The sequence below is a fragment of the Ceratotherium simum genome, chromosome 26 (genome assembly GCF_057802395.1).
Source record: "Ceratotherium simum simum isolate JZ-2026a chromosome 26, ASM5780239v1, whole genome shotgun sequence".
In the NCBI taxonomy this organism is placed as follows: Eukaryota; Metazoa; Chordata; class Mammalia; order Perissodactyla; family Rhinocerotidae; genus Ceratotherium; species Ceratotherium simum.
Window position 1 is genome coordinate 27774863 of NC_141925.1, and position 18574 is coordinate 27793436.

Genomic DNA, 18574 nt, shown 5'->3' on the forward strand with positions numbered 1-18574 from the left:
AAGCATCTTCCCTTATCCTCCTACTCCGATCTCCCTAACACACACACACACACACACACACACACACACACACACATACACACCCCTCCTGTTCCCAGCAACTGAAACTCTTTCAGATTTTTTGGCCCCACCCAGACCTACTGAATCAAAAACTCTGGGGTTGGGACCCAGCAATTCCCTAATCACCTGGAGAGCTTATTAAAACACAAAGTCCTGGCCTCTCCCCCACCCGAGAGATTTTGATTCTGTAATTCTGCAATGGGGCCCAAGAATTCCCATTTATATCAAACTCCCAGATGGTGCTGGTGCTGCTGGTCCAGTGAGCGGCTCTGGTGTAGGTAGCTTCCTGACTGCCTCCAGAGCACAGATTTCTCCCATAAACTAGGTGGGTAAACTGTGTGCAGAGTCACTGCCAGATGGGGAGGTGGTGTAGACAAAAAGAAGAAGGAGAAGGAAAAGAAATTCTGGCCTAGGAAGCAATGCCTGGAAAAGAGACCTGTTCTTCCTCAGCATACTTTATCAAAGTTTTTCTTTTTTGCTATTTCCATTTCCCTGTTTCTGACCCATATTAGTAACCCACTAATTAATGCCTTTTTATTGAGACCTACTAATGGTTTCTCCTGGGGCTTATAAAAATGGCAGCACAAGACCTGGCCCAACAAAAGGATTAAGAGAACGCAACCCCAGGACCCGAAGTCAGACTCTTGGAGCTGCAGGATCTGGGGGCACCCTGCCTCCAGGAAGTCTGAGAGGGTTTTGGGCCCCCCACTTCACACTGGTCCTATGCACAGCACATGTGGTCCCCGCTTCTCAGACTTCAGCACACACCAGGATCACCTAGTTAAACATAGATCACTGGCCCCACTCCGAGAGAGTCTCTGATTCAGTAGATGTGGGGTGGGGCCCAGCCTGAGAATCTGCATTTTCAGTAAGCTCCTGGTGATGCGAATGCTGCTTGCCCAGGGACCCCATTCCAGAACCGCTGGTGTGCATATCTGAAATAATGCCAGAAGTCCCTTAGACTCATTTTGACCAGCAGCCACCCAAGAACAATTTCAGGAAAGGTAAGTTGCTTCCAGCCCAGCACGGACTGTAGAGTAGTGTCTGAACCTCGCTCTGTGTCAGTTGCCTCAGACGTGGGAGCCAGGCGTTGTGCAGAAATGGACACAGCAGTACCTGGGTGATGCCTTTCATGAAACTGACTCGAATGTTATATAGTTTTTCACTCAGAAAGCCATTGTAACTCTATTATATCTGGAAGTTTATACCTTACTCTGAACCTTACATCTGTCATCGTTTTTGTTATAGAAGTTTTACCATTTCATTCCATTTACTGGAAGACGTGATGCTCAGTCTCCTCCACGAGCGGTCCCAGAAATGCTTGTCCACTTGATTGGATCAGTCTTTGTCTTATAGGACTCACTCTGGGCTTGCTGAGGAAGAGGTGCACCCTGTCTCACTGTGTCATTTCTCTCTTCTCTTTCCCCCACCTCCCTCCACGTCTCCTTGCCCTCTGCTGCCCCACCCCCAGTGCATTCCCAGAAACAGAACAGACAGACCTGCGTCCGGAAGAGCCTCATCTGCGCCTTTGCCATGGCCTTCATCATAAGCGTCATGCTGATCGCTGCCAACCAGATCCTTCGGAGCGGCATGGAGTAGCAGCCTCCCCCCACCACGCTGCGTTCCCAGCTCACTGCGCATGCGCATGCCCTGCGGGCAGACTCTGTTCCTCCGCAAAAGCAGATATGAACGTTGCAGAACATGGCACAGTTCAGTGAAGAACCCAAGGTTGCAGTGCGACCGGTGTTGCAAATCAACTTCATCTTCTTGGCAGGGACACAAAAGGGCTGTCTTAAATGCTTTAATGGTTTTGTTTCCTAATGCAATAAATAGCCAGGAGTTCCGAATGATTGCTTCAACCACCTGCAGGAACTCTGAAGAAACTTCATTTTCATCTCGGAATTCCAGTGGCCATCCAGGTTGGTGGTGTAAGTGAGCAAGAGAGAGGTGTGAACACGCAGTCACCTCCATGCCCCGTTCTTTCAACCCAGGGCTCAACTGGAACACCCCCTGCCCCAGGGCAACCTTCAGTCCCAAGACGCTGAGTTTGGGTTGTTACAGAAGAGGGGCCCTTCCATCCCGCCCTGGCTTCCTTCCTCCACCCAGTGGAACACACACCCCCCCCCCCCCAAGGCGTGAGGGGAAAGCCATTGAATGGGGTGCAGCGCCTGGCCATTTGCAGGTTGTACCCCCTTCGCTTCCGTTCTTACTGCCTTTTCTACAGGACTCTTGTTGGCAGAGTTGGGGAGCTCTCGGTTTCCGTCGGCACTTGGCTTTCTGTTCCTAGAGCCCATTGCGCACCAGCATTTTGGAATCTGCAGAGAGCCTTCCTCCCAGCTTTGCCGCCTGTGCTGCCATTAGAGAAAAAAGAAGCATAATCGTGGGCATCTCTGAAACATAGACACATAGACAGACGTATATATTTGGCTTCTTCATGTGTGACATCATTCTTCCCTAACTGCTTACTCCTGCTGTAAGCTTGTCCTCTGACATGCGTCCCTGCCTCTTTTGGGCAGGCGAGGTAGTGTGGGGGACAGGGAGGGACTGAGACTGGTGGTATGGAGGCATTACAGCCCGCACCCCAGTCATCCAGAGTAATGGAGCCCCAACACATCTCCATGCCGGAAGACCTTTGTAAGTTAAGGTCCTCGTGCATCTTACCTTTTTCTCATCTTAAGTTTGCTGTGTTAGTTAGTCTTCCCCAGAGAAAAAGAGAAATACAATCCAAAGTGGAAAGATGGAAAGATCAAACTATGTACTGTATTTTACGTAACATCTGGCATTCAGATTCTGCAACTGACTCATTTTCACGAGGAAGAAAAAAAAATGTTAATAAGCTTAGCCAACACGACAGGTAATTACTCCTGCCTGCAGAATACTTCTATTGGGGAAGGGAACGGAATCCACTGGTCCATTTTCAACACCATTTCAAGTCTGTAATTTCCTGACTTTTCCTAGATGCCATATCCGCCACCACTAGGAATTCAAGCTCGCGTAGAGTGATTAGCCAATAATCTTTTGATGTAATGTTTCCCTTTGTACTTTTCCAAGCTCAGGTCTTTATTTCTGTAATGGAATAGTCTTGCTCCTCTTTCTTTCAATCGCATCCTAAAGCTACATGCTTTTCCTTTCTCCCTTTTCCCCTTTCCTCCTGTATCGAGGCACTAGAACCTTTCCTCTTTCGCTGCAGCCCAGTAGGTTTTTTGGTTCGTTGTGTGTTACTGGGCCCCTCCTCAAGTCTCCCCTCCCTCTCAGCTTTCTCCCTACTGCCTTTTCAGACTTGGAGCATCCAAGGTCTCAGTTGAGGGTCTTCTTCCAATTCACCTCTGCAAGCACTTCGGGCAACAGCCTGAAGCAGCTGTAGAAACTTCCCCACTGTGGGAGACTGCAAATATTCATGATGAGCACAAGCAAAACTAGGGTTTGAGCCATAGGACAGAGGAGGGAGCAGGTGTAAGCTCCCGAGAGCCCAGGGGGCCGAGAGTCCCTCGGTGACAATGCCTGGGATCCCACACATCCAGGCCAAGTGAGGCAGCAGCCCCCCGGCCCTCCTGCCTGCCCTGCCACAGTACACACTGCACATCTGCCTCTCCTCTCTCCCCTTGCCTGACTCACCACAGTCCCTCAGGATCGGAGTCCTGAACAAGAACAGGTGCAAATGCAGAATACTAATACATGGGACAACTTCGTCATTAGTTTCTGCCCAAAGCAGTTTGCCCTCCCTCTCTCAACTGGACTGAGGTGGGAGGGACCCCCTGAACCACTAGACCATGTTCTTCTGGGGAGGGAGGTGCAGGACCCCAAGTTGACTGAATGGAGACCCCAGGGATGATTCTTAAAGGACCCCCACCCCATGAGAGGGATTGCAGTGCTGCAGGTGAGGCTGGACTTCAGGGCAAAAAATGAGTACATCTTCAGAGGCTGCTTTTGTGCAAATTCTGCCTCCCACTGGAGAACAGGGACCCTGAAGGATGTAAGGGTTGACTTCATTGGGAAAGAAATTAGCCACTGTGCAGGGGTGGAGATTAAAAGAAGTTCTGGAAAAGCACCAACAGCCTGTTCCCTACAAAGTCCTCAGCATCCTCTCCCTAAAGAGGACCCTTTTCCTCTCTCCCGGGGACCTGGAAGCAAGCCCCTCCTACCCAGGAGAAAGTCTAGGAGAATGCACCCCCTGTGGGTGTTGCTAGGGAGAGAGGGCAAGAAAGAAGCACAGAATTCTCTTTGATGGGCTAGAAATGCACCTCCAACCATGGTAACCTCACACGTGGCACCAGGGCCTGCAGTGTGGAGACATCTCAGAGCTAGTGGTGGTCCTGAGACTCTGGGAGCTGAGAGCTTGTCCCTGCGACTTGCACCCTGGCTTCTTTGTCTGGATGGTCTGGCAAAGGTGTTGGGCCTCTTTGTAAGGCTTAAGATGCTGTCCACACCAATGCTACTCCAGGGCCCCATGCCAGTGAGTACCCTTGCCACAGGGGTTATGATGCTCATGGATGAAGACTCTAGAAGGTCCTGGTCCCCCGTGCCATGTGGCCCTGGCTGGAGGTGACCTCCGCAGGAACTGAGAGGGGGGAGCCAATTCTCACTCTATCCTCCTGGTAATAGACTTAGCAGTGACTGACAAACCAAACTTGGCTCATTCTTGCTGCAAGAATGGGTGCCCGCAGACCACACAAGTGATAATCAGGGAGGCATTTTGCTTGGGAGATAAGGGATGCAAACCCTGATCCCCTTGGTCCCCAAAGAAGCTGTCTCCCATCATTCCAGAAGCAGACAGAGGCCCCAAAACAGGACCCAGCATGGAGACTATTAGCAGTGGCTTCCAGAATGTGCCTGGGTCCCATGTGACAAATCTGTTAAAAAAAAAAAAAAAGGCTGTTTCCATGGCAACCCTTGCATTCCACCCTGAGTTTGCCAAGGCACACAAAAATAGGGAACATTTTCTTAAAGAACATTTGGGTTCTGCCTGATTGCAACCTAACTCTCTGCATCCATATCCCACTGGTGGAGGAAATTACCCTCAAAAAATCTGGTGGTTTCTCTGCCCTTTCCTCTGGTGTTTGAACCTGTCCTTCCATTTGCTCAGGAGAATAGGAGCTACCTGTGAGCCGGGTGGTATCCTCCCCACCCCACCTCCTCCCCAACCTCCCAGGGTCCAGAGCAAGGACCTCTTAATCTGGGCAAAAAGGCAGAAATGTCGTCTGGAAGGCAAAAAATATTTTAAGCCTCAATCTTTAAAAGCATCTGTTTGCCTGTGGAGAAGCTCTCCCACAAGCCAGAAATGTGAACTGAAGTGAACTGAGGTTTACATGTGGTCTTAGGCAAGCCCAGTGGTTTCAGAAGTTTCTAGGTGTTTTATTTGTGGAGAACAAGATGTGCACTACGAGTCTTTTCTCTTGATAGCTGCTCCTGTCTCATATTTCACATGACAAATGGTCTACTATCTTGTGGTTAGCCAAAAGAACCTAATGAAAGATGGCAAGCCCGTTTTGACAATAATGCCACTCCCAGCCTCCCATCCACTGAATCATAAAATGATGTATCAAGAACTGGGAGAGAGAAATTTATCTTTTATTCCAAATGCCTTCTCTAGGCTTAAGTCCAGACTCAGGTCATTAATCCAAGAGAGTTTTGCTCTTAACCCACAGCTAGCAGCCTCCCTGGGACCATATGAGGGCGTGACCACAGAGTTAAGAGTGTGAGCGCCAAGAACAGCTCCTTGGGTTGGCTGGCCTGCCCCGTGTGGTTGCATGCCGTGAAAGCCTGTTCTGCTCTGCCCTTGCTCTCCATCCCTGCGGAAGCTACTGAGCTCTGCTCCTCCAAGCTGGAGGTCTCAAACCATATTGGGTTATTTGACTGCACTGACTATTTCTCCAAAGGCACATAGGGATAATGTTATTCACCCTGTTCCACTGAGGTACAGAGAAGGTCTGGAACCCCACTGCAAAAAGGAGGGGCCCCTTTTTCTATAACGCCGTGATGATACAGATGCACTGAAGCTTAAGCTTGTAGACTTTGGCACATCCTTGTTCTATTACCGGGAGGACTGTAGACCTGCCTTCCCCGGAGAGCATCTGTCTGAAATAAACTCAAATGGGAACTTTCTCGTTGGCCTCTTTAGAGACCCTCACAGGGCTAAGAGTCCGTAACCTAAAGGTCTTGCCATAGCCTTCCTCCCACACCACCTCATTGCTCAACTCCTCCAGAAAGGAAAAAAATCCATCGGAAATAGAAAAGAAACAGGATTCAGCAGCAAGGGTTTTCAATTTGAATTATTTAAAGCGATAGCAGAATAGAGGAGGGATTTGAGCTGCCTCTTACACCCTTGTCTCCATGACAATTTAAATGTCAGAACTGTTCAGCTCCCTTCATACTTCCTTTGACTAAGGCACTCAGGGGACTATCCTCAGTTATGTGGCCTTGCCATAGACACTTGGTTTGGAGGAGTAAGGTCAAGAACATGAAGCAGCCAAGCCTTTCCCTTGATATCCTATGCCCATTGCTAATGCACAGGGTCATTTTAACAGCTGTGGTTTTTACTTCACATTGGTTTGGGACCCTCTTTAGATGGTCTCAAGAGACATGATAACAATGCTGAAAAAGTCTTCGAGGTAAAATTAATTTGATTCACTTCTTGAAATATGGCCACAAAGAATCAGGTTTTACCAGGCCCACAAATACAGTCCTCTGAAACTGGAAAAGACTTGCCCAGCCTCCTGCCCCTGCCCCTACTTTGGGTAGCTTATCAGTTGAGCACACCTCCCATGCTGGGCATAGCCCTCATTCACCTCTTTTCCTTGAGCATGATGGGTTTGCTTTCAAACTGGTGCTTCTCACATTGTTAGAAGTTATTGTCCAGGTGAAAGAGATGTGGAAGCTGGGATTTTCCAGTGAGGTAGAAGAGCAGGATCATTAGGAAGGAATATTCCAGGGAATGCAAAATTCAAGTGTGATGTTGCTCTCTATCCCTGGACTTGAGAGAGAAAAGGAAAGTTTTGAAAGGGCTGCAGAGGCTGGTTTCTGAACGCTTTCCCTGTATATCTGGCCCACTTTGGGAACACACAGGGGCTTGAGTGCCACGGGCCTGCTGCCCATCAACCTGATCCCAAGGAGGTGCGCTGGGAACTTCAAGAGGAGGCTGGTAGCTTGCCTTTCCTTGGGGTATGCTGACATCTGCCGAGCCCCAAATGCCTCTCCCAGGCTCTCTGTCTGGGCTCAGACCTGTTGAACTGAGGCCAGGAGAGCAGAGCTTAGAACCAGAAGTGTGGGCAGCACTATCGGCTGGGAAGGGCACAGGAGGCAGGACCCCAGTGCCTCTGCCATCCACCAGCCAGATAATTTTGAGTGACTTCCCTTCCCAGCCTCCGGTTTCTCATCTCTAAAGCAAGAGGAAAGGTAAACCAGATGACCCGGAAGAGCGCTCTCGTGGTGAATCTGTTTGTCTGAAACAAGTCAAAATGAATGCCCACAGTTGAGAGGGTCCCTAAATCCCCCATGAATTGCATTAGGGACTGGCAGTTTCTTTTTTTACACAAGTCCCAAGAGTCAGTTGTAATAAAGTATCTCTTTTGGTGTCCATTGTCTGTAGATGAAACAGTGCAAATTGGCTTATGTCAAATGTGTCGTATCTTGCAGGCAAGAGGTTTTGTTTACTCACTAAGATCTTGCTGATTCAGAGGAGCTTCAAAGATGGGCTTTGTGTCCTGTCTAAGCCAGTGTAAAAATTAAGGGGCTCTGATCACCTTACCACAGGTCACGTGAATCAGAATTCATGCGTAAGTAGGGTGAAACAAAGTCAGATTCCGGGAAATGACGCTTGTTTCTCCATCTGAGAAAGCCTAACTGGAAGCTACTGAATAAAGAGCACAACTTCCGGTCATTTCTTTCTTTCCTTTTTTTCTGGCCACTGGAACAGCAGTTCCGGTATGTGTGATGGTGGTCTGGAAGGAAGAGTCATGATCTCTGGAGATTGTCAGGAATTAGATTAACAGTCTGGGGAGATGAGCTGCCTGCGATGGTCCTTTAGAGGGCTGACGAGTGGTGCTGAGCACAAGTCCCTGCTCTAGATGCCATCCAACCACGCGGAGAGCCAGAAGGCAGGAAGAGAGCGGCTGCAGGATCCACAAAACTCTCCAGCCCTCTGCCCCATGACATGAAATCCTAGGTTTCTGTCCTTTTCTCTCTTTCTGAAGTAAACTGAGGTCCCAGTCATTGTTTTTATAGCAAGCCCTGCTGTTCTTCCCCGGAAAGACCTAGATTGGCCAGGAAAGGGCCCTCTTTGTGCCTGGTGGAAATTTACACAAGTCAGTGTCTCTCAGCTCTCTCCAAGGAAAATCAAAGAATATTCTTTTTTTCTGACCTGAAAATCAGGTTTCAGGGGTCCTTGAATGGCTTCTTAGTGGAGGTGGATTTTCTTCCCCAAATCTGAATCCAGGAAGAAACTGTGTCTCCAAGGACTAACCAAAGACAGTACCCTTGGAGGGAAATCAGACCCAAAAGTCTGGTCGGAGAGTGAGTTGGCAAACTGTCATCTGTTGCATGCAGGTGGCGGGCGGGGGAGGTCACTGTGATCTTAGGGGTCATTAGACTTGAGACGTTTTTTCTCAAAGCACAGTTGTAAATGGCTGGATGCAAATCAGAGCACAGCTGAGGACTATTAGAACCAGGATGGCTGGAGCTTAGCAGCTCTCATATCCAGAATGGGCCACTAAGACTGAAATCCTGGGTCACAATCTTCCCGTTTACCTCATTCACATTCCATTTTTGTTTTTTCATTTAGTATTAGTTCATGATTTCTGCTATTAAGTGATGAGAGAGTCAGCAGACTAGTCAAAAGAAAATCTTTATATAAAATGTAAATATTAATATAAATTAACTTGGCATGCCACTTACTGATCCAATGAAGTATATATTATTAATATGTTATTCTAGTGTATAAAGGAAAACTGACTGCCATATTTACCAGATGTTTTCTCTAACCAAACTTGTCTGTAAATATATAATCTGTATAAAAAAGAGTCTAATTTACCATTATTTATGCAATAGAAAAAATAAAAGTTCTTTTTTTTTCTTTTGATGAGAGATTGAGTTTATTATCTGTGGTGTGATTGCAATGGGTCATTAAATTTATTGCTATGACCCTGAAGGGAACCAGATCTGTTCGATGACAGGCCAGCATCACCTCTTCCCAAGAAGCAACCGGCGAGAAAGCAGCCGGGGATCTGGTCACGGGGTGGGGCTTTGGAGGGGAATAATTGACATGAGGGGAAGTGAAATGACTGTGGAGCATATGGTGAGAAATATGAAACATCTTCTGGCTGGGAAGCAGACGTGATAATCAAGGAAACTCTGCAGACACCCAAGCTAATGGTGTCATCCTTTTGGGATTCCATTTGCCAAAGTCTTCCCAACATTAGCATTCAGGCATTACAGAGCTTTCACTTAAGCTTTTGGAATTTGTAATGCTATCTGAGCTTCTTGGGCATCGAGAAAGACACCCATCCCCTTATATCAATAAGGGAAAAAAGGGCACCAAAAAGTTCAGTGACTTGATTAAGGGCACCAGCTGAGATCTTGCCCCAATGTGGACAAGGATGTTGGCTTCCTGTCTCCAAGCACCATGAGGGCATCTCATATTTTCTTCACTTTTCAAAAATGTTATCACATATTTTCCCAAATGTCTTGTACTTAAACCAAAGATCAGAGTATCCATGTAGGTAGGATCTCCCAGGGTCCCCAATTTTAAGTGTTGCATTTTATACACCTTCTCAGGGGAAACTTATGAGAAAATCTCTAAGCATTTGTTATTGTTTAAGAATTCTAAAAATAGAGTGTTCCAGGCATAAACACATGTTTTTCTCTCTGTTAAAGGGGGCCTCTGGCAAATTCCAGTAAGATAATGACTTGGATTTTATTCTCTCTGATCTAGGTTTTAAGATTTTTTTTTATTATAAGGGAGCATTTAGTCATGAATATTCATTCTCATGGAGTACTTACCCTGGCAGGAAGTGTCCTGAGGGACAAAGGCCTACCAGGGGACTGCCTTCAGAATTCAATGTCTCTGACCCTGAGCACGGAGATAATGAAGCCTGAAGACTCACTGCCCAACACTGGCCCAAACCAATATACCAAGCTCTCCCTTAAGATGTGAACCTGTCTCTGAATCCTGTTGGGATTTTTCCATAATTCTGGTGATAAGGAAATTTCAAAGGATTTTCTTTTGGGTAAATGCTTGTCTGTGGTCCAGCCATGTACACAAATAGAAAGCTGTGCCCATTGCTTCTCCTGCCAATTCTAGAAGGTCTACCTGTAGCATGTAGCTTGGCCTTGAGGGGCAAAGGATTGATGCCTGGGCTGACGCGAGAACCTGAGGCCATGTTTCCAGGCCTGTCTTACACTCCCTGGTTTTATTTCAACCCAGCACACCTGAGCTTCAATCACTGGACAATGGGCCGAGGGAGGAAGAAGTTGTGCTCTAGCCTACCAGTGAGCACCCCCAGGTCTTGGGACGTTGCACCTGGGTCCATGTTCTAATTCCAAGTGTAAGCAAGTGTGTGGCAAGAGGGCTCTTTTGGCTTGAGGGGTCTTCAGCCATCAGTCCTGCAGCAGTGCCCAGACCTGCCCTCGCTTCTGCATTTCCTAGGACAAGGAAGAAACATGCAGGTACCTCCTTGCAGAAGAGCTTCCTGGCTGTGCTAAGATGACATGCTGGCTCAGACCCTTTGGGACTCATTGCCCCAGTCTGGCTCTTGTAACCTTTGTCTGTCACTCTGTCCTCATCTTTCTTCTCTGCTCTCAAGATAACGTTAAGTTAGCTGAGCTTCAAAGACCTTGCAGGGCAGTTTCTCAACCCTGGATGCACATGGAATTGCCTGGGGAGCTTTGAGAAAATGCCACTTCTTGGCCTCTGGCCAGATATTCTGATTCCATTCCTCCGGGTGCAGCCAGGGCATCAGGGCTTTTCGCTCACCAGGTGATTGTAATCAGGGTTAAGAACTAGGGCAGTGAGTTTCTACTCTTTCAGATTTGGGTGATTTCTGTAGAAGCAGGCCTGTCCTCTTATCAAATGGCTCTCAAAGTGTGGTCCCTCAACTAGAACCTGGGAACTTGTTAGAAAGGGCAATTCTCAGGCTACACCCGAGCCTATGGAATCAGAGATTCTGGAGGTGGAGCACAGCAACAAGCCCTCAAGTTTGAAAACCTCTGTTTTAGTAACACTGGTTTTCATTGTGCTGGACATCAGAATCAAACATAATTACGATTATTATCAGAATCACTGGGTGCTTTATATATGTAATGATGCCTGGGCCTCACCTCAGACCTATAGAATAAGAAGCTTTGGGGAAAGGATTGCTGGGGTGGGAGGTCACTCGAGGAAGCCTCGGGGGATGTTCAGAAGGGAGGTCTGAACTTGAGTCAGCTCAGCAGCCTCAGGCAGCAGGGCCAGGATCAGAAGGCATCTCCTTGGGTGGCCCCTCAATAATGCTCCTAGCTCCTAGGTCTCAGGAGGTATTTCCTGGGGGTGATCTCCAGGTTGTCACCGGCACTTGTAGCCCATATCCCTTAAGCACAGCCACAGAGACCTGTGTGGGGCTGCAGAGACCTCTGCTCTCCCTCCCAGGGATGTGCTGCTGGCTTACAAACTGGAGGCTCTCAACAGTCTTCCCTCCTGCCTTTCCAATGTCAAAGCCATGGCTGACAGGCTGTCCCTAGGAAGCCAAGGGGTGGGAGTGAGTATGCAGAGTGAATGACACTGCCTCCACTTTTCCCTAAGATTAATCGGGATGAGAGCAGAGTAGAACTGAGCACGCAGAAGGAGTGAATTGTCTGATGTGTGAAGTACATCTCAATAAAGCTGTTATAAAAAATGAGCACAAAAGTAGCCTTGAAAGAGAAAAAGAAAAAGAAGGTGGAGGCCTGGGGATGTTTCTGATCTCCAGTATGTAGGGGAGCCTCAGGTCGTGATCTTGGGCAGCCAGCGGAGTCCTGCTCCTTAGTTGCCTCAGGCAGAAAGTCCTGCATCTCAGAAGCTCTGCTGGAGCAGGCACGGGCACGCCCCGCTGGTGAGGGTCTCTGCTAGGGGCTTCCTTCAGCCTCAGCTCTCCCAAGCCTTTCGAAATGAAGAGGACCCAGCCTGATCCCCATGAGTTTGAGCCTCTGTGGTCCAGGAACCACGTGAACTGGTTTCTTTTTGGTCAGCGTCACCCCAGTACCAGCCTCCACCAGCCTTCTCCTCTAAGGATGGCATGTCCAGTCTAGAAAAGAGAACATGGGAATGGGGACACTGGAGGTGTCTGTAGTGACACCATGTAGGGGAGGAAATGGGGTCACGCTGTGTGGTTCGGGGTCAGGATGTGCACAGACTCCAGTTTATGTGTGACCCTGGATGGACCAATGACCTCAGCCATGTGACTAAAATAAGCTTCATTAGCCACACAACAGCTGATTTTGCTCATTGTTATATTACCAGCACCTAGCATTGTGCCAAGCACATAGTAGAATCTCAATAAACATTTGCTAAATAAATAAACAAGCAAGCAAACCAGATTACCTCACATTGCTCAGATATCCAAATTCTCCCAGGGCGCAGGGTCCTGTGCCCTCCCTTCTCTCTGCCACATTCCTCCATCTCGCATCCTCGGGCCCCTGGTTCCCATGCCTTTGTCAAAGTCAGGTGCATCTGTGTTTACATGTTGATTTGTTTTGTTTTAGTTCCTCCAGCCTGTCCAGGAATTCCTTATCCTCTTTGATAAGCCAGGTTCAGCCCATTCAGCTTCTACTTGAGGGTGATACCAGCTGGCTTCTGGTATCACAGAGCTGGGCTCTCCTCTGGCTGGATGACAAGCCCATTGCCCTCCCTGAAAGCCATGGCATCAGTCCCCTTGGCTTGGTCCAAGCTGGGATCTCAGGGTCTTCACAGCCTCAACACAGTGCCCTCCTGGGCTGGGATGGCTGCAGTTCTGCCAACTGCTCTCCACAACTCCCTCCTCTTAACTCTGCAGGTCTCTGTCAACACCTACCGACTGCCATTCCCACCATATAGCCCTAGCCCTCACTAGATGGCTGAGGCTTTAGAGACTCATTTGAGTAACTAGCAAGTGTCTACCAAGTGTGATAGGATGTGGGTGGAGACATAAACAAGACACTAGGAGTTTACAGTCTAGTAGAAATAACAGACAAGTAAGCCTGCAATTACAGCCCAGGGTCAGAAGCCCTATGGGAGGATTCACTACAGAAAATTATAGCAATACAAAGGAGGGAGCATCACTCATTTAAAAACACTTTTTATTTTTAGCTATGAAATATTTCAAACTCACAAAAAATGCAATAACAGACACAGGATATCTATAATCCACGTTTAACAGACGTGAACTTTTTGACTGAGATCTCTCTCTCTCTCTCTCTCAAGAAATAGAACCTTAGAGATGTAGCTAATGCTCCAGCCCAATTCTATCATTCTTCCTTCCTCTCCTCTTCTGATGTGACCACCTTCCTGAAATTGATCATTGCCATCCGTATTTTTTGTAGGGAGATTCTTGGAGGGGCAGGACAAAGAAGTTAGCCAGGCAGAGGAGGCAGTGCATTCCAGGCAGAGGGATCAGCATGTGCAAAGGCCCAGAGGCATGGGACACTTGGCTGAGAGACCAGCTGTGAAGACTTTGTATTAATCCAGGAGATACACGATGGTGGCCTAAACTCAGTAAGTGACAGTAAAGGTGGAGAAAAGAGGGTAGGACTTAAAGAGATTGAGGAAGGAGAGCCTGGTGATAGATTTGGTATGTGGCTTGATGGAGAGGGATGACAAAAGGGTAACATTTAGGTTTCTAGTTTGAGAAGCGGTGGGGAAGACATTGAATTTAACTTAAGTCATGATTAATTTGAGATACCCTTAGGGTATCCAAGTGATGTCAAGTAGCAGATAGAGAGATCAGGATTATATAGCGTTTGCTGCCGAAAAACAAGTGGTTGGTCAGTCTGTCTGTGCCTCTATAAGCTAGAGAAAAAGTCACCCAACTAGAGAAGCCTGTTTTCACGCCGTTCTCATCCATTTCTTCCTTCCTTCTCCACCTTGTAGCAGGAGACAAAACTGAATCCTGTCTTGGGTTGCCACTGTTCAAACATTGGGACGTACCCAGTGTTCAAGTAAACTGCTCACTTTCCTTCCAGTTCTTTGGTATCATGTAGACCCAGCATCAGCCTGGTTCTGCAAGAACTGGGCAAATGAGGGAGTTTCATGCCAGTGGCAGGCTGGAAGGTGGAAATAGAATCAAAGCCGTCTCTGAGAAGGTAAATAGGCTGGTGTCGTGGAGACTGAGCATGACGCCTACACTGCCTGCCTTGCAAGAAATCCTGATTGCTGACTTTGTCACTGTTTCCTTTGTAGCTACTGACTTCCCAAAAAATTCGAGGAGAGACTCTGTAGGGATTTCCCAGGGTCTAGATAGGCAGAGGTTGTGGCTATGGGATCAGAACACCATCCTAAGTGCCTTGCTCTGCTCAGCTTGTATGAGTGGCCCAGCACAGACTTGTTTAAACCCTTTTACAATGTGCACACCTAAGCAGTCGGTCAATCACACTCTCAGCCATAACTCCACTCCCCCCACCCCACACATTGCTAACCTTGACCTTAGCTCAATTATTTAACAGATTTCTTGCCAAACCTTGGTTCACATAAATGATTTCCAGGAAATATGAGATTGAAATCAAGTTGAACTCATGTGGTTTTTCTCTTTAACGTGAGTTTTCTCTGTGATTTCTGGAAGATCTTGCAGCTCTGTCTTTGGTAACCTCTGCTGGTTGCTTGTTTTGACTCCAAGAAGCTCCAAGGTAATCTATCCTGTTAAACCCAAATAGAATGTTGGCAATTAGAAGTCTTAGCATCAGCCCACACAAAGAATAGTTTATCTTGCCTGAGAAGTACAAAATCAAATATCCATATCATTGGAGTGAATTTTCTTTGCTTGGCTTTCAGAATAAAATGTGCTTTGAACTCGCTCCCCAGAGGTTAAAAAAAAAGCAAAATTTCTTTGGTGGAGTCATTTTGGCAAGACCACTGCCCCTGCCTTCTCTCTGCAAGTTTGGAGACTTCAGAATTTTTAGGAGAGTGTCTGAGTCCTGAGCATTTCCCAAGTGTCCTCACTGCAACAGCATATTACCACATGTCACCACATTGAAGGCCCTGAGAATCAGTTTACCCTCACTTGTCAGGATAAAAACCTTCAGTGTAAGACTGATGTGAAATATGAGACCTTCACCACACAACTTGATTATTGAAATCACTTCTGGTTTTATGTAGATGCTTCTTAGTTTCCAAATATATTTTAGCTCAACTACCAGAGATTTATATACCCATAGAGATTAGTACCTAGTCCTTCCTGAAAAGCATCCTGTCTGCCATTCTACAAAGCAAAGAGAGACAGCTATTGGTGGGGAGCCATCATCTATTTTCTTATCTTGGTAATTTTCTTCGTGCTTTTCCTTACTTCATTGCTTAGCTGTAGTGTAAAAGCCACTCAGGAAGTTATAGCGTTGTTAAAAGATAATGCTTCATTTTCCCTCTCCCAAGTTTCCATTAAAATAGTCACGAAGATGTAAAAAGTAGAGGGAAAAATACAACACTGGAAACCAAAGATAAGAGTTGAGAGGGAAGATTCTAATAACCACAGAACCAATGAGACTGAATGAAGAAATGTAATGGATGATCAATTCACATTGTACCATCTAGGCCATAATAACTCTGCCAAGCTACAAGTGGTATGGAGTCTGTAGCCAGCTTAAAGTAGAACATGCTAGGGGCCAGCCCCATGGCCTAGTGGTTAAGTTTGGTGCACTGTGCTTTGGCGGCCCGGGCTCACGGGTTTGGTTCCTGGGTGCGGGCCTGCACCACTCATCAGCCATGTTGTGGCAGTGACCCACATACAAAATAGATGAAGACTGGCACAGATGTTAGCTCAGGGCTAATCTTCCTCAAGCAAAAAAAGAAGAAGATTGGCAACAGATGTTAGCTCAAGGCAAATCTTCCTCAAAAAAAAAAAAAAAAAAGTAGAACAGGCTATGCCTTACCTGTGTGACATAATAAGGGTCCACGTCTCTCCATTACTCCCCAAGACTGTGACTTCAGGGACCCAGGAACTCTCTATCCTTCACTGTTCTCTCCTTGAACTCATCTGGGGAACATAGTCTAGGGCTTAACAGTTGATTCTCGTCAGACACCATAAAGGCCAAAGCTGGTAGGATGATATATTCAAAGTGCTGAAAGAAAAAGAAAACAACTATCAATCAAGAATTTTATATCTAGAAAAACTAAAGATAATATAAATGTACTTTTGGTTTGTAACTGCTTTTTTCTACCTGGTTTAAAATACAACAGCATAAAGCAATAATTGTAAATCTATGTTTGGGGGCACACAATGTATAAAGGTATAATTTGTTAGAATAATAGCATGGGGGAACAGAGATATATAGGAGCAAAGTTTTTTATACTATTGAAATTAATTTGGTATTAATCTGAACTAATTTGTAATAAATTAAGATGTTAATTGCAATTCCCAGGGAAACAACTAAGAATATAACAAAAAATATAATAAAACAAATGACAAGAGAGTTAAAATAACTATAGTTGAAAATCACTAACAAAAAGAAGGTGGTAATGGAAGATTGAGGAACAAAAAAGACAAATAGGAAATAAGTAGTAAAATGGAAGAAGTCCTTTCTTATTTGTAATTACATTAAAGGTAGATGGATTAAGCTCTCTGATTAAAAGACAGAGATTGGCAGAATGGATTTTATAAAATCATTATCCAACTATGTGTTGTCTACAAGAGAATTGCTTTAGATTCAAAGTTATAAATATGTTGAAAGTAAAAGAATTCAAAAAATTATTCCATGCAAAATGTCACAGAAGATGGTGAAGTAAGGAGAGCCAGGAATCTGTTCCTCCACCTGAACACCTATTGAGCTGTCAGAAACTGTCCAAAGTAACTAATTTGAAGCTCTGGAGTCTGGTTGAACACTTGCAGTGTCCAGGAGAGAGCTTGATGAAGAAGCTGGTAAGTTTTGGTAAATTCCAGTAAATTTTGGCCTTTTGCATAGTGGCTACCAACCCTCAGCCCCACAGCAGGCAGCTGTGGGAATAGCAACCAGCGTTCCCAGTGTGACTTCCCAGAGCCAATGTGGGCAAGAAGAACATTGTCCTCCAAATATCAGAGTTGTGTGCTTTGAATTCTGATAGTTGCTTTTGATAGCTGAGGGGCTAGCACAGAGGCTGGCTATTGTTTAAAACCCCGTGGGCTAAAATGGTTTCCAGGGAACTTAAAGAGATCGAACTTGTAGGGCTTTTCCCCCTTTTGGAGCCAGACATTTAAGGAAATTTTTGTCAAGTCACTAGCTGACCATAGAGATAATGGAACAGAAACTCCAGTGACCACACACAATAAGGAATACACACTTGGCAAAAATAGTTTGGAAAACTCACAAATGGAAGGCTACAGCCCTCAATGAGCAAGGTTCAGCAATTTCCGAGGAATGGGAGAATTAGATCTCCAGAATTAAAACAATATAATACTGGAAATGTCCACTTCTCATCAAAAAATTACAAAAAATACAAAGAAACAGGAAAATTTGTCCCATTCACAGGGAAAAAAAAATCTGATGGGAACAATCCCTGAGGAATCACAGATATTAGAAATATTACTCAAAGATGTTAAATCAACTGACCTAAACACGTTCAATAAGCTAAAGGATATCATGGACCAAAAAAAAAAAAAAAAAAAACTAAAAGAAATCAGGAAAACAATGTATGAAAAAACTGAAAATATAAAGAGAAATGATAAGGAGGAACCAAACAAATTCTGAAACTTAAAAGTACAATAACTGAAATTAAAAAAAAAAAAAATCACTAGAGGAGTTCAACAGCAGATTTGAACAGGCAGATGAAAGGATCAGTGAACTTGAAGATAAGAACATTGATATGTTCTTATCTTCATGGTAAGATAAGCTAACATATGATAAGAAACAGAAAGAAAAAATAATGAAAACAAATAATATAAATAAACAGAGCCTGAGATTATGGGACTCCATCAAACAAACCAACATATGTATTGTAGGAGTCCCAGATAGAGAAGAGAGAGAGCTAAAGGGATGGCAGGAAAAATATCTGAAGAAAAACAATGGTCCAAAGCTTCCCAAATCTGAGGAAAAACATGAAAATACACATTCAAGAAGCCAAACCAACTCTAAGGAAGAAAAACAAAGAGATCCACATCAAGACACATTATACTCAAATTGTCAAAACCCAAAGATAATGAGAGAATTTTGAAAGCAGCAAGAGAGAAGCAACTCATCACATCCAAGGAATTCTCAACAAGATTAACAGCCAATTTCGCTTCAGAAACCATGGAAGCCAGAAGCCAGTCAAATGACATATTTAAAGGCCTGGAAGAAAAAATCTGTCCACCAAGAATTCTGTATTCAGCAAAACTATGTATCAAGAATGAAAGAGAAATTAAGACATTTCCAG

The 18574-nt window shown here is 45.6% G+C and overlaps 1 protein-coding gene across 3 annotated transcripts in view; it reads left to right on the forward strand.

The window, feature by feature from the left end:
- The window catches only part of CALN1 (calneuron 1), a 399176-nt gene extending 390043 nt beyond the window's left edge, over positions 1 to 9133 (forward strand). For all 3 annotated transcript variants that reach the window (XM_087417410.1, XM_087417409.1, XM_087417412.1), the window contains exon 6: positions 1532 to 9133. In XM_087417410.1, the coding sequence (XP_087273536.1) occupies positions 1532 to 1659 (128 nt within the window). In that variant the 3' untranslated portion in view covers positions 1660 to 9133. The remainder of the gene's footprint in view (positions 1 to 1531) is intronic.
- Positions 9134 to 18574: the final 9441 nt, after the last annotated feature.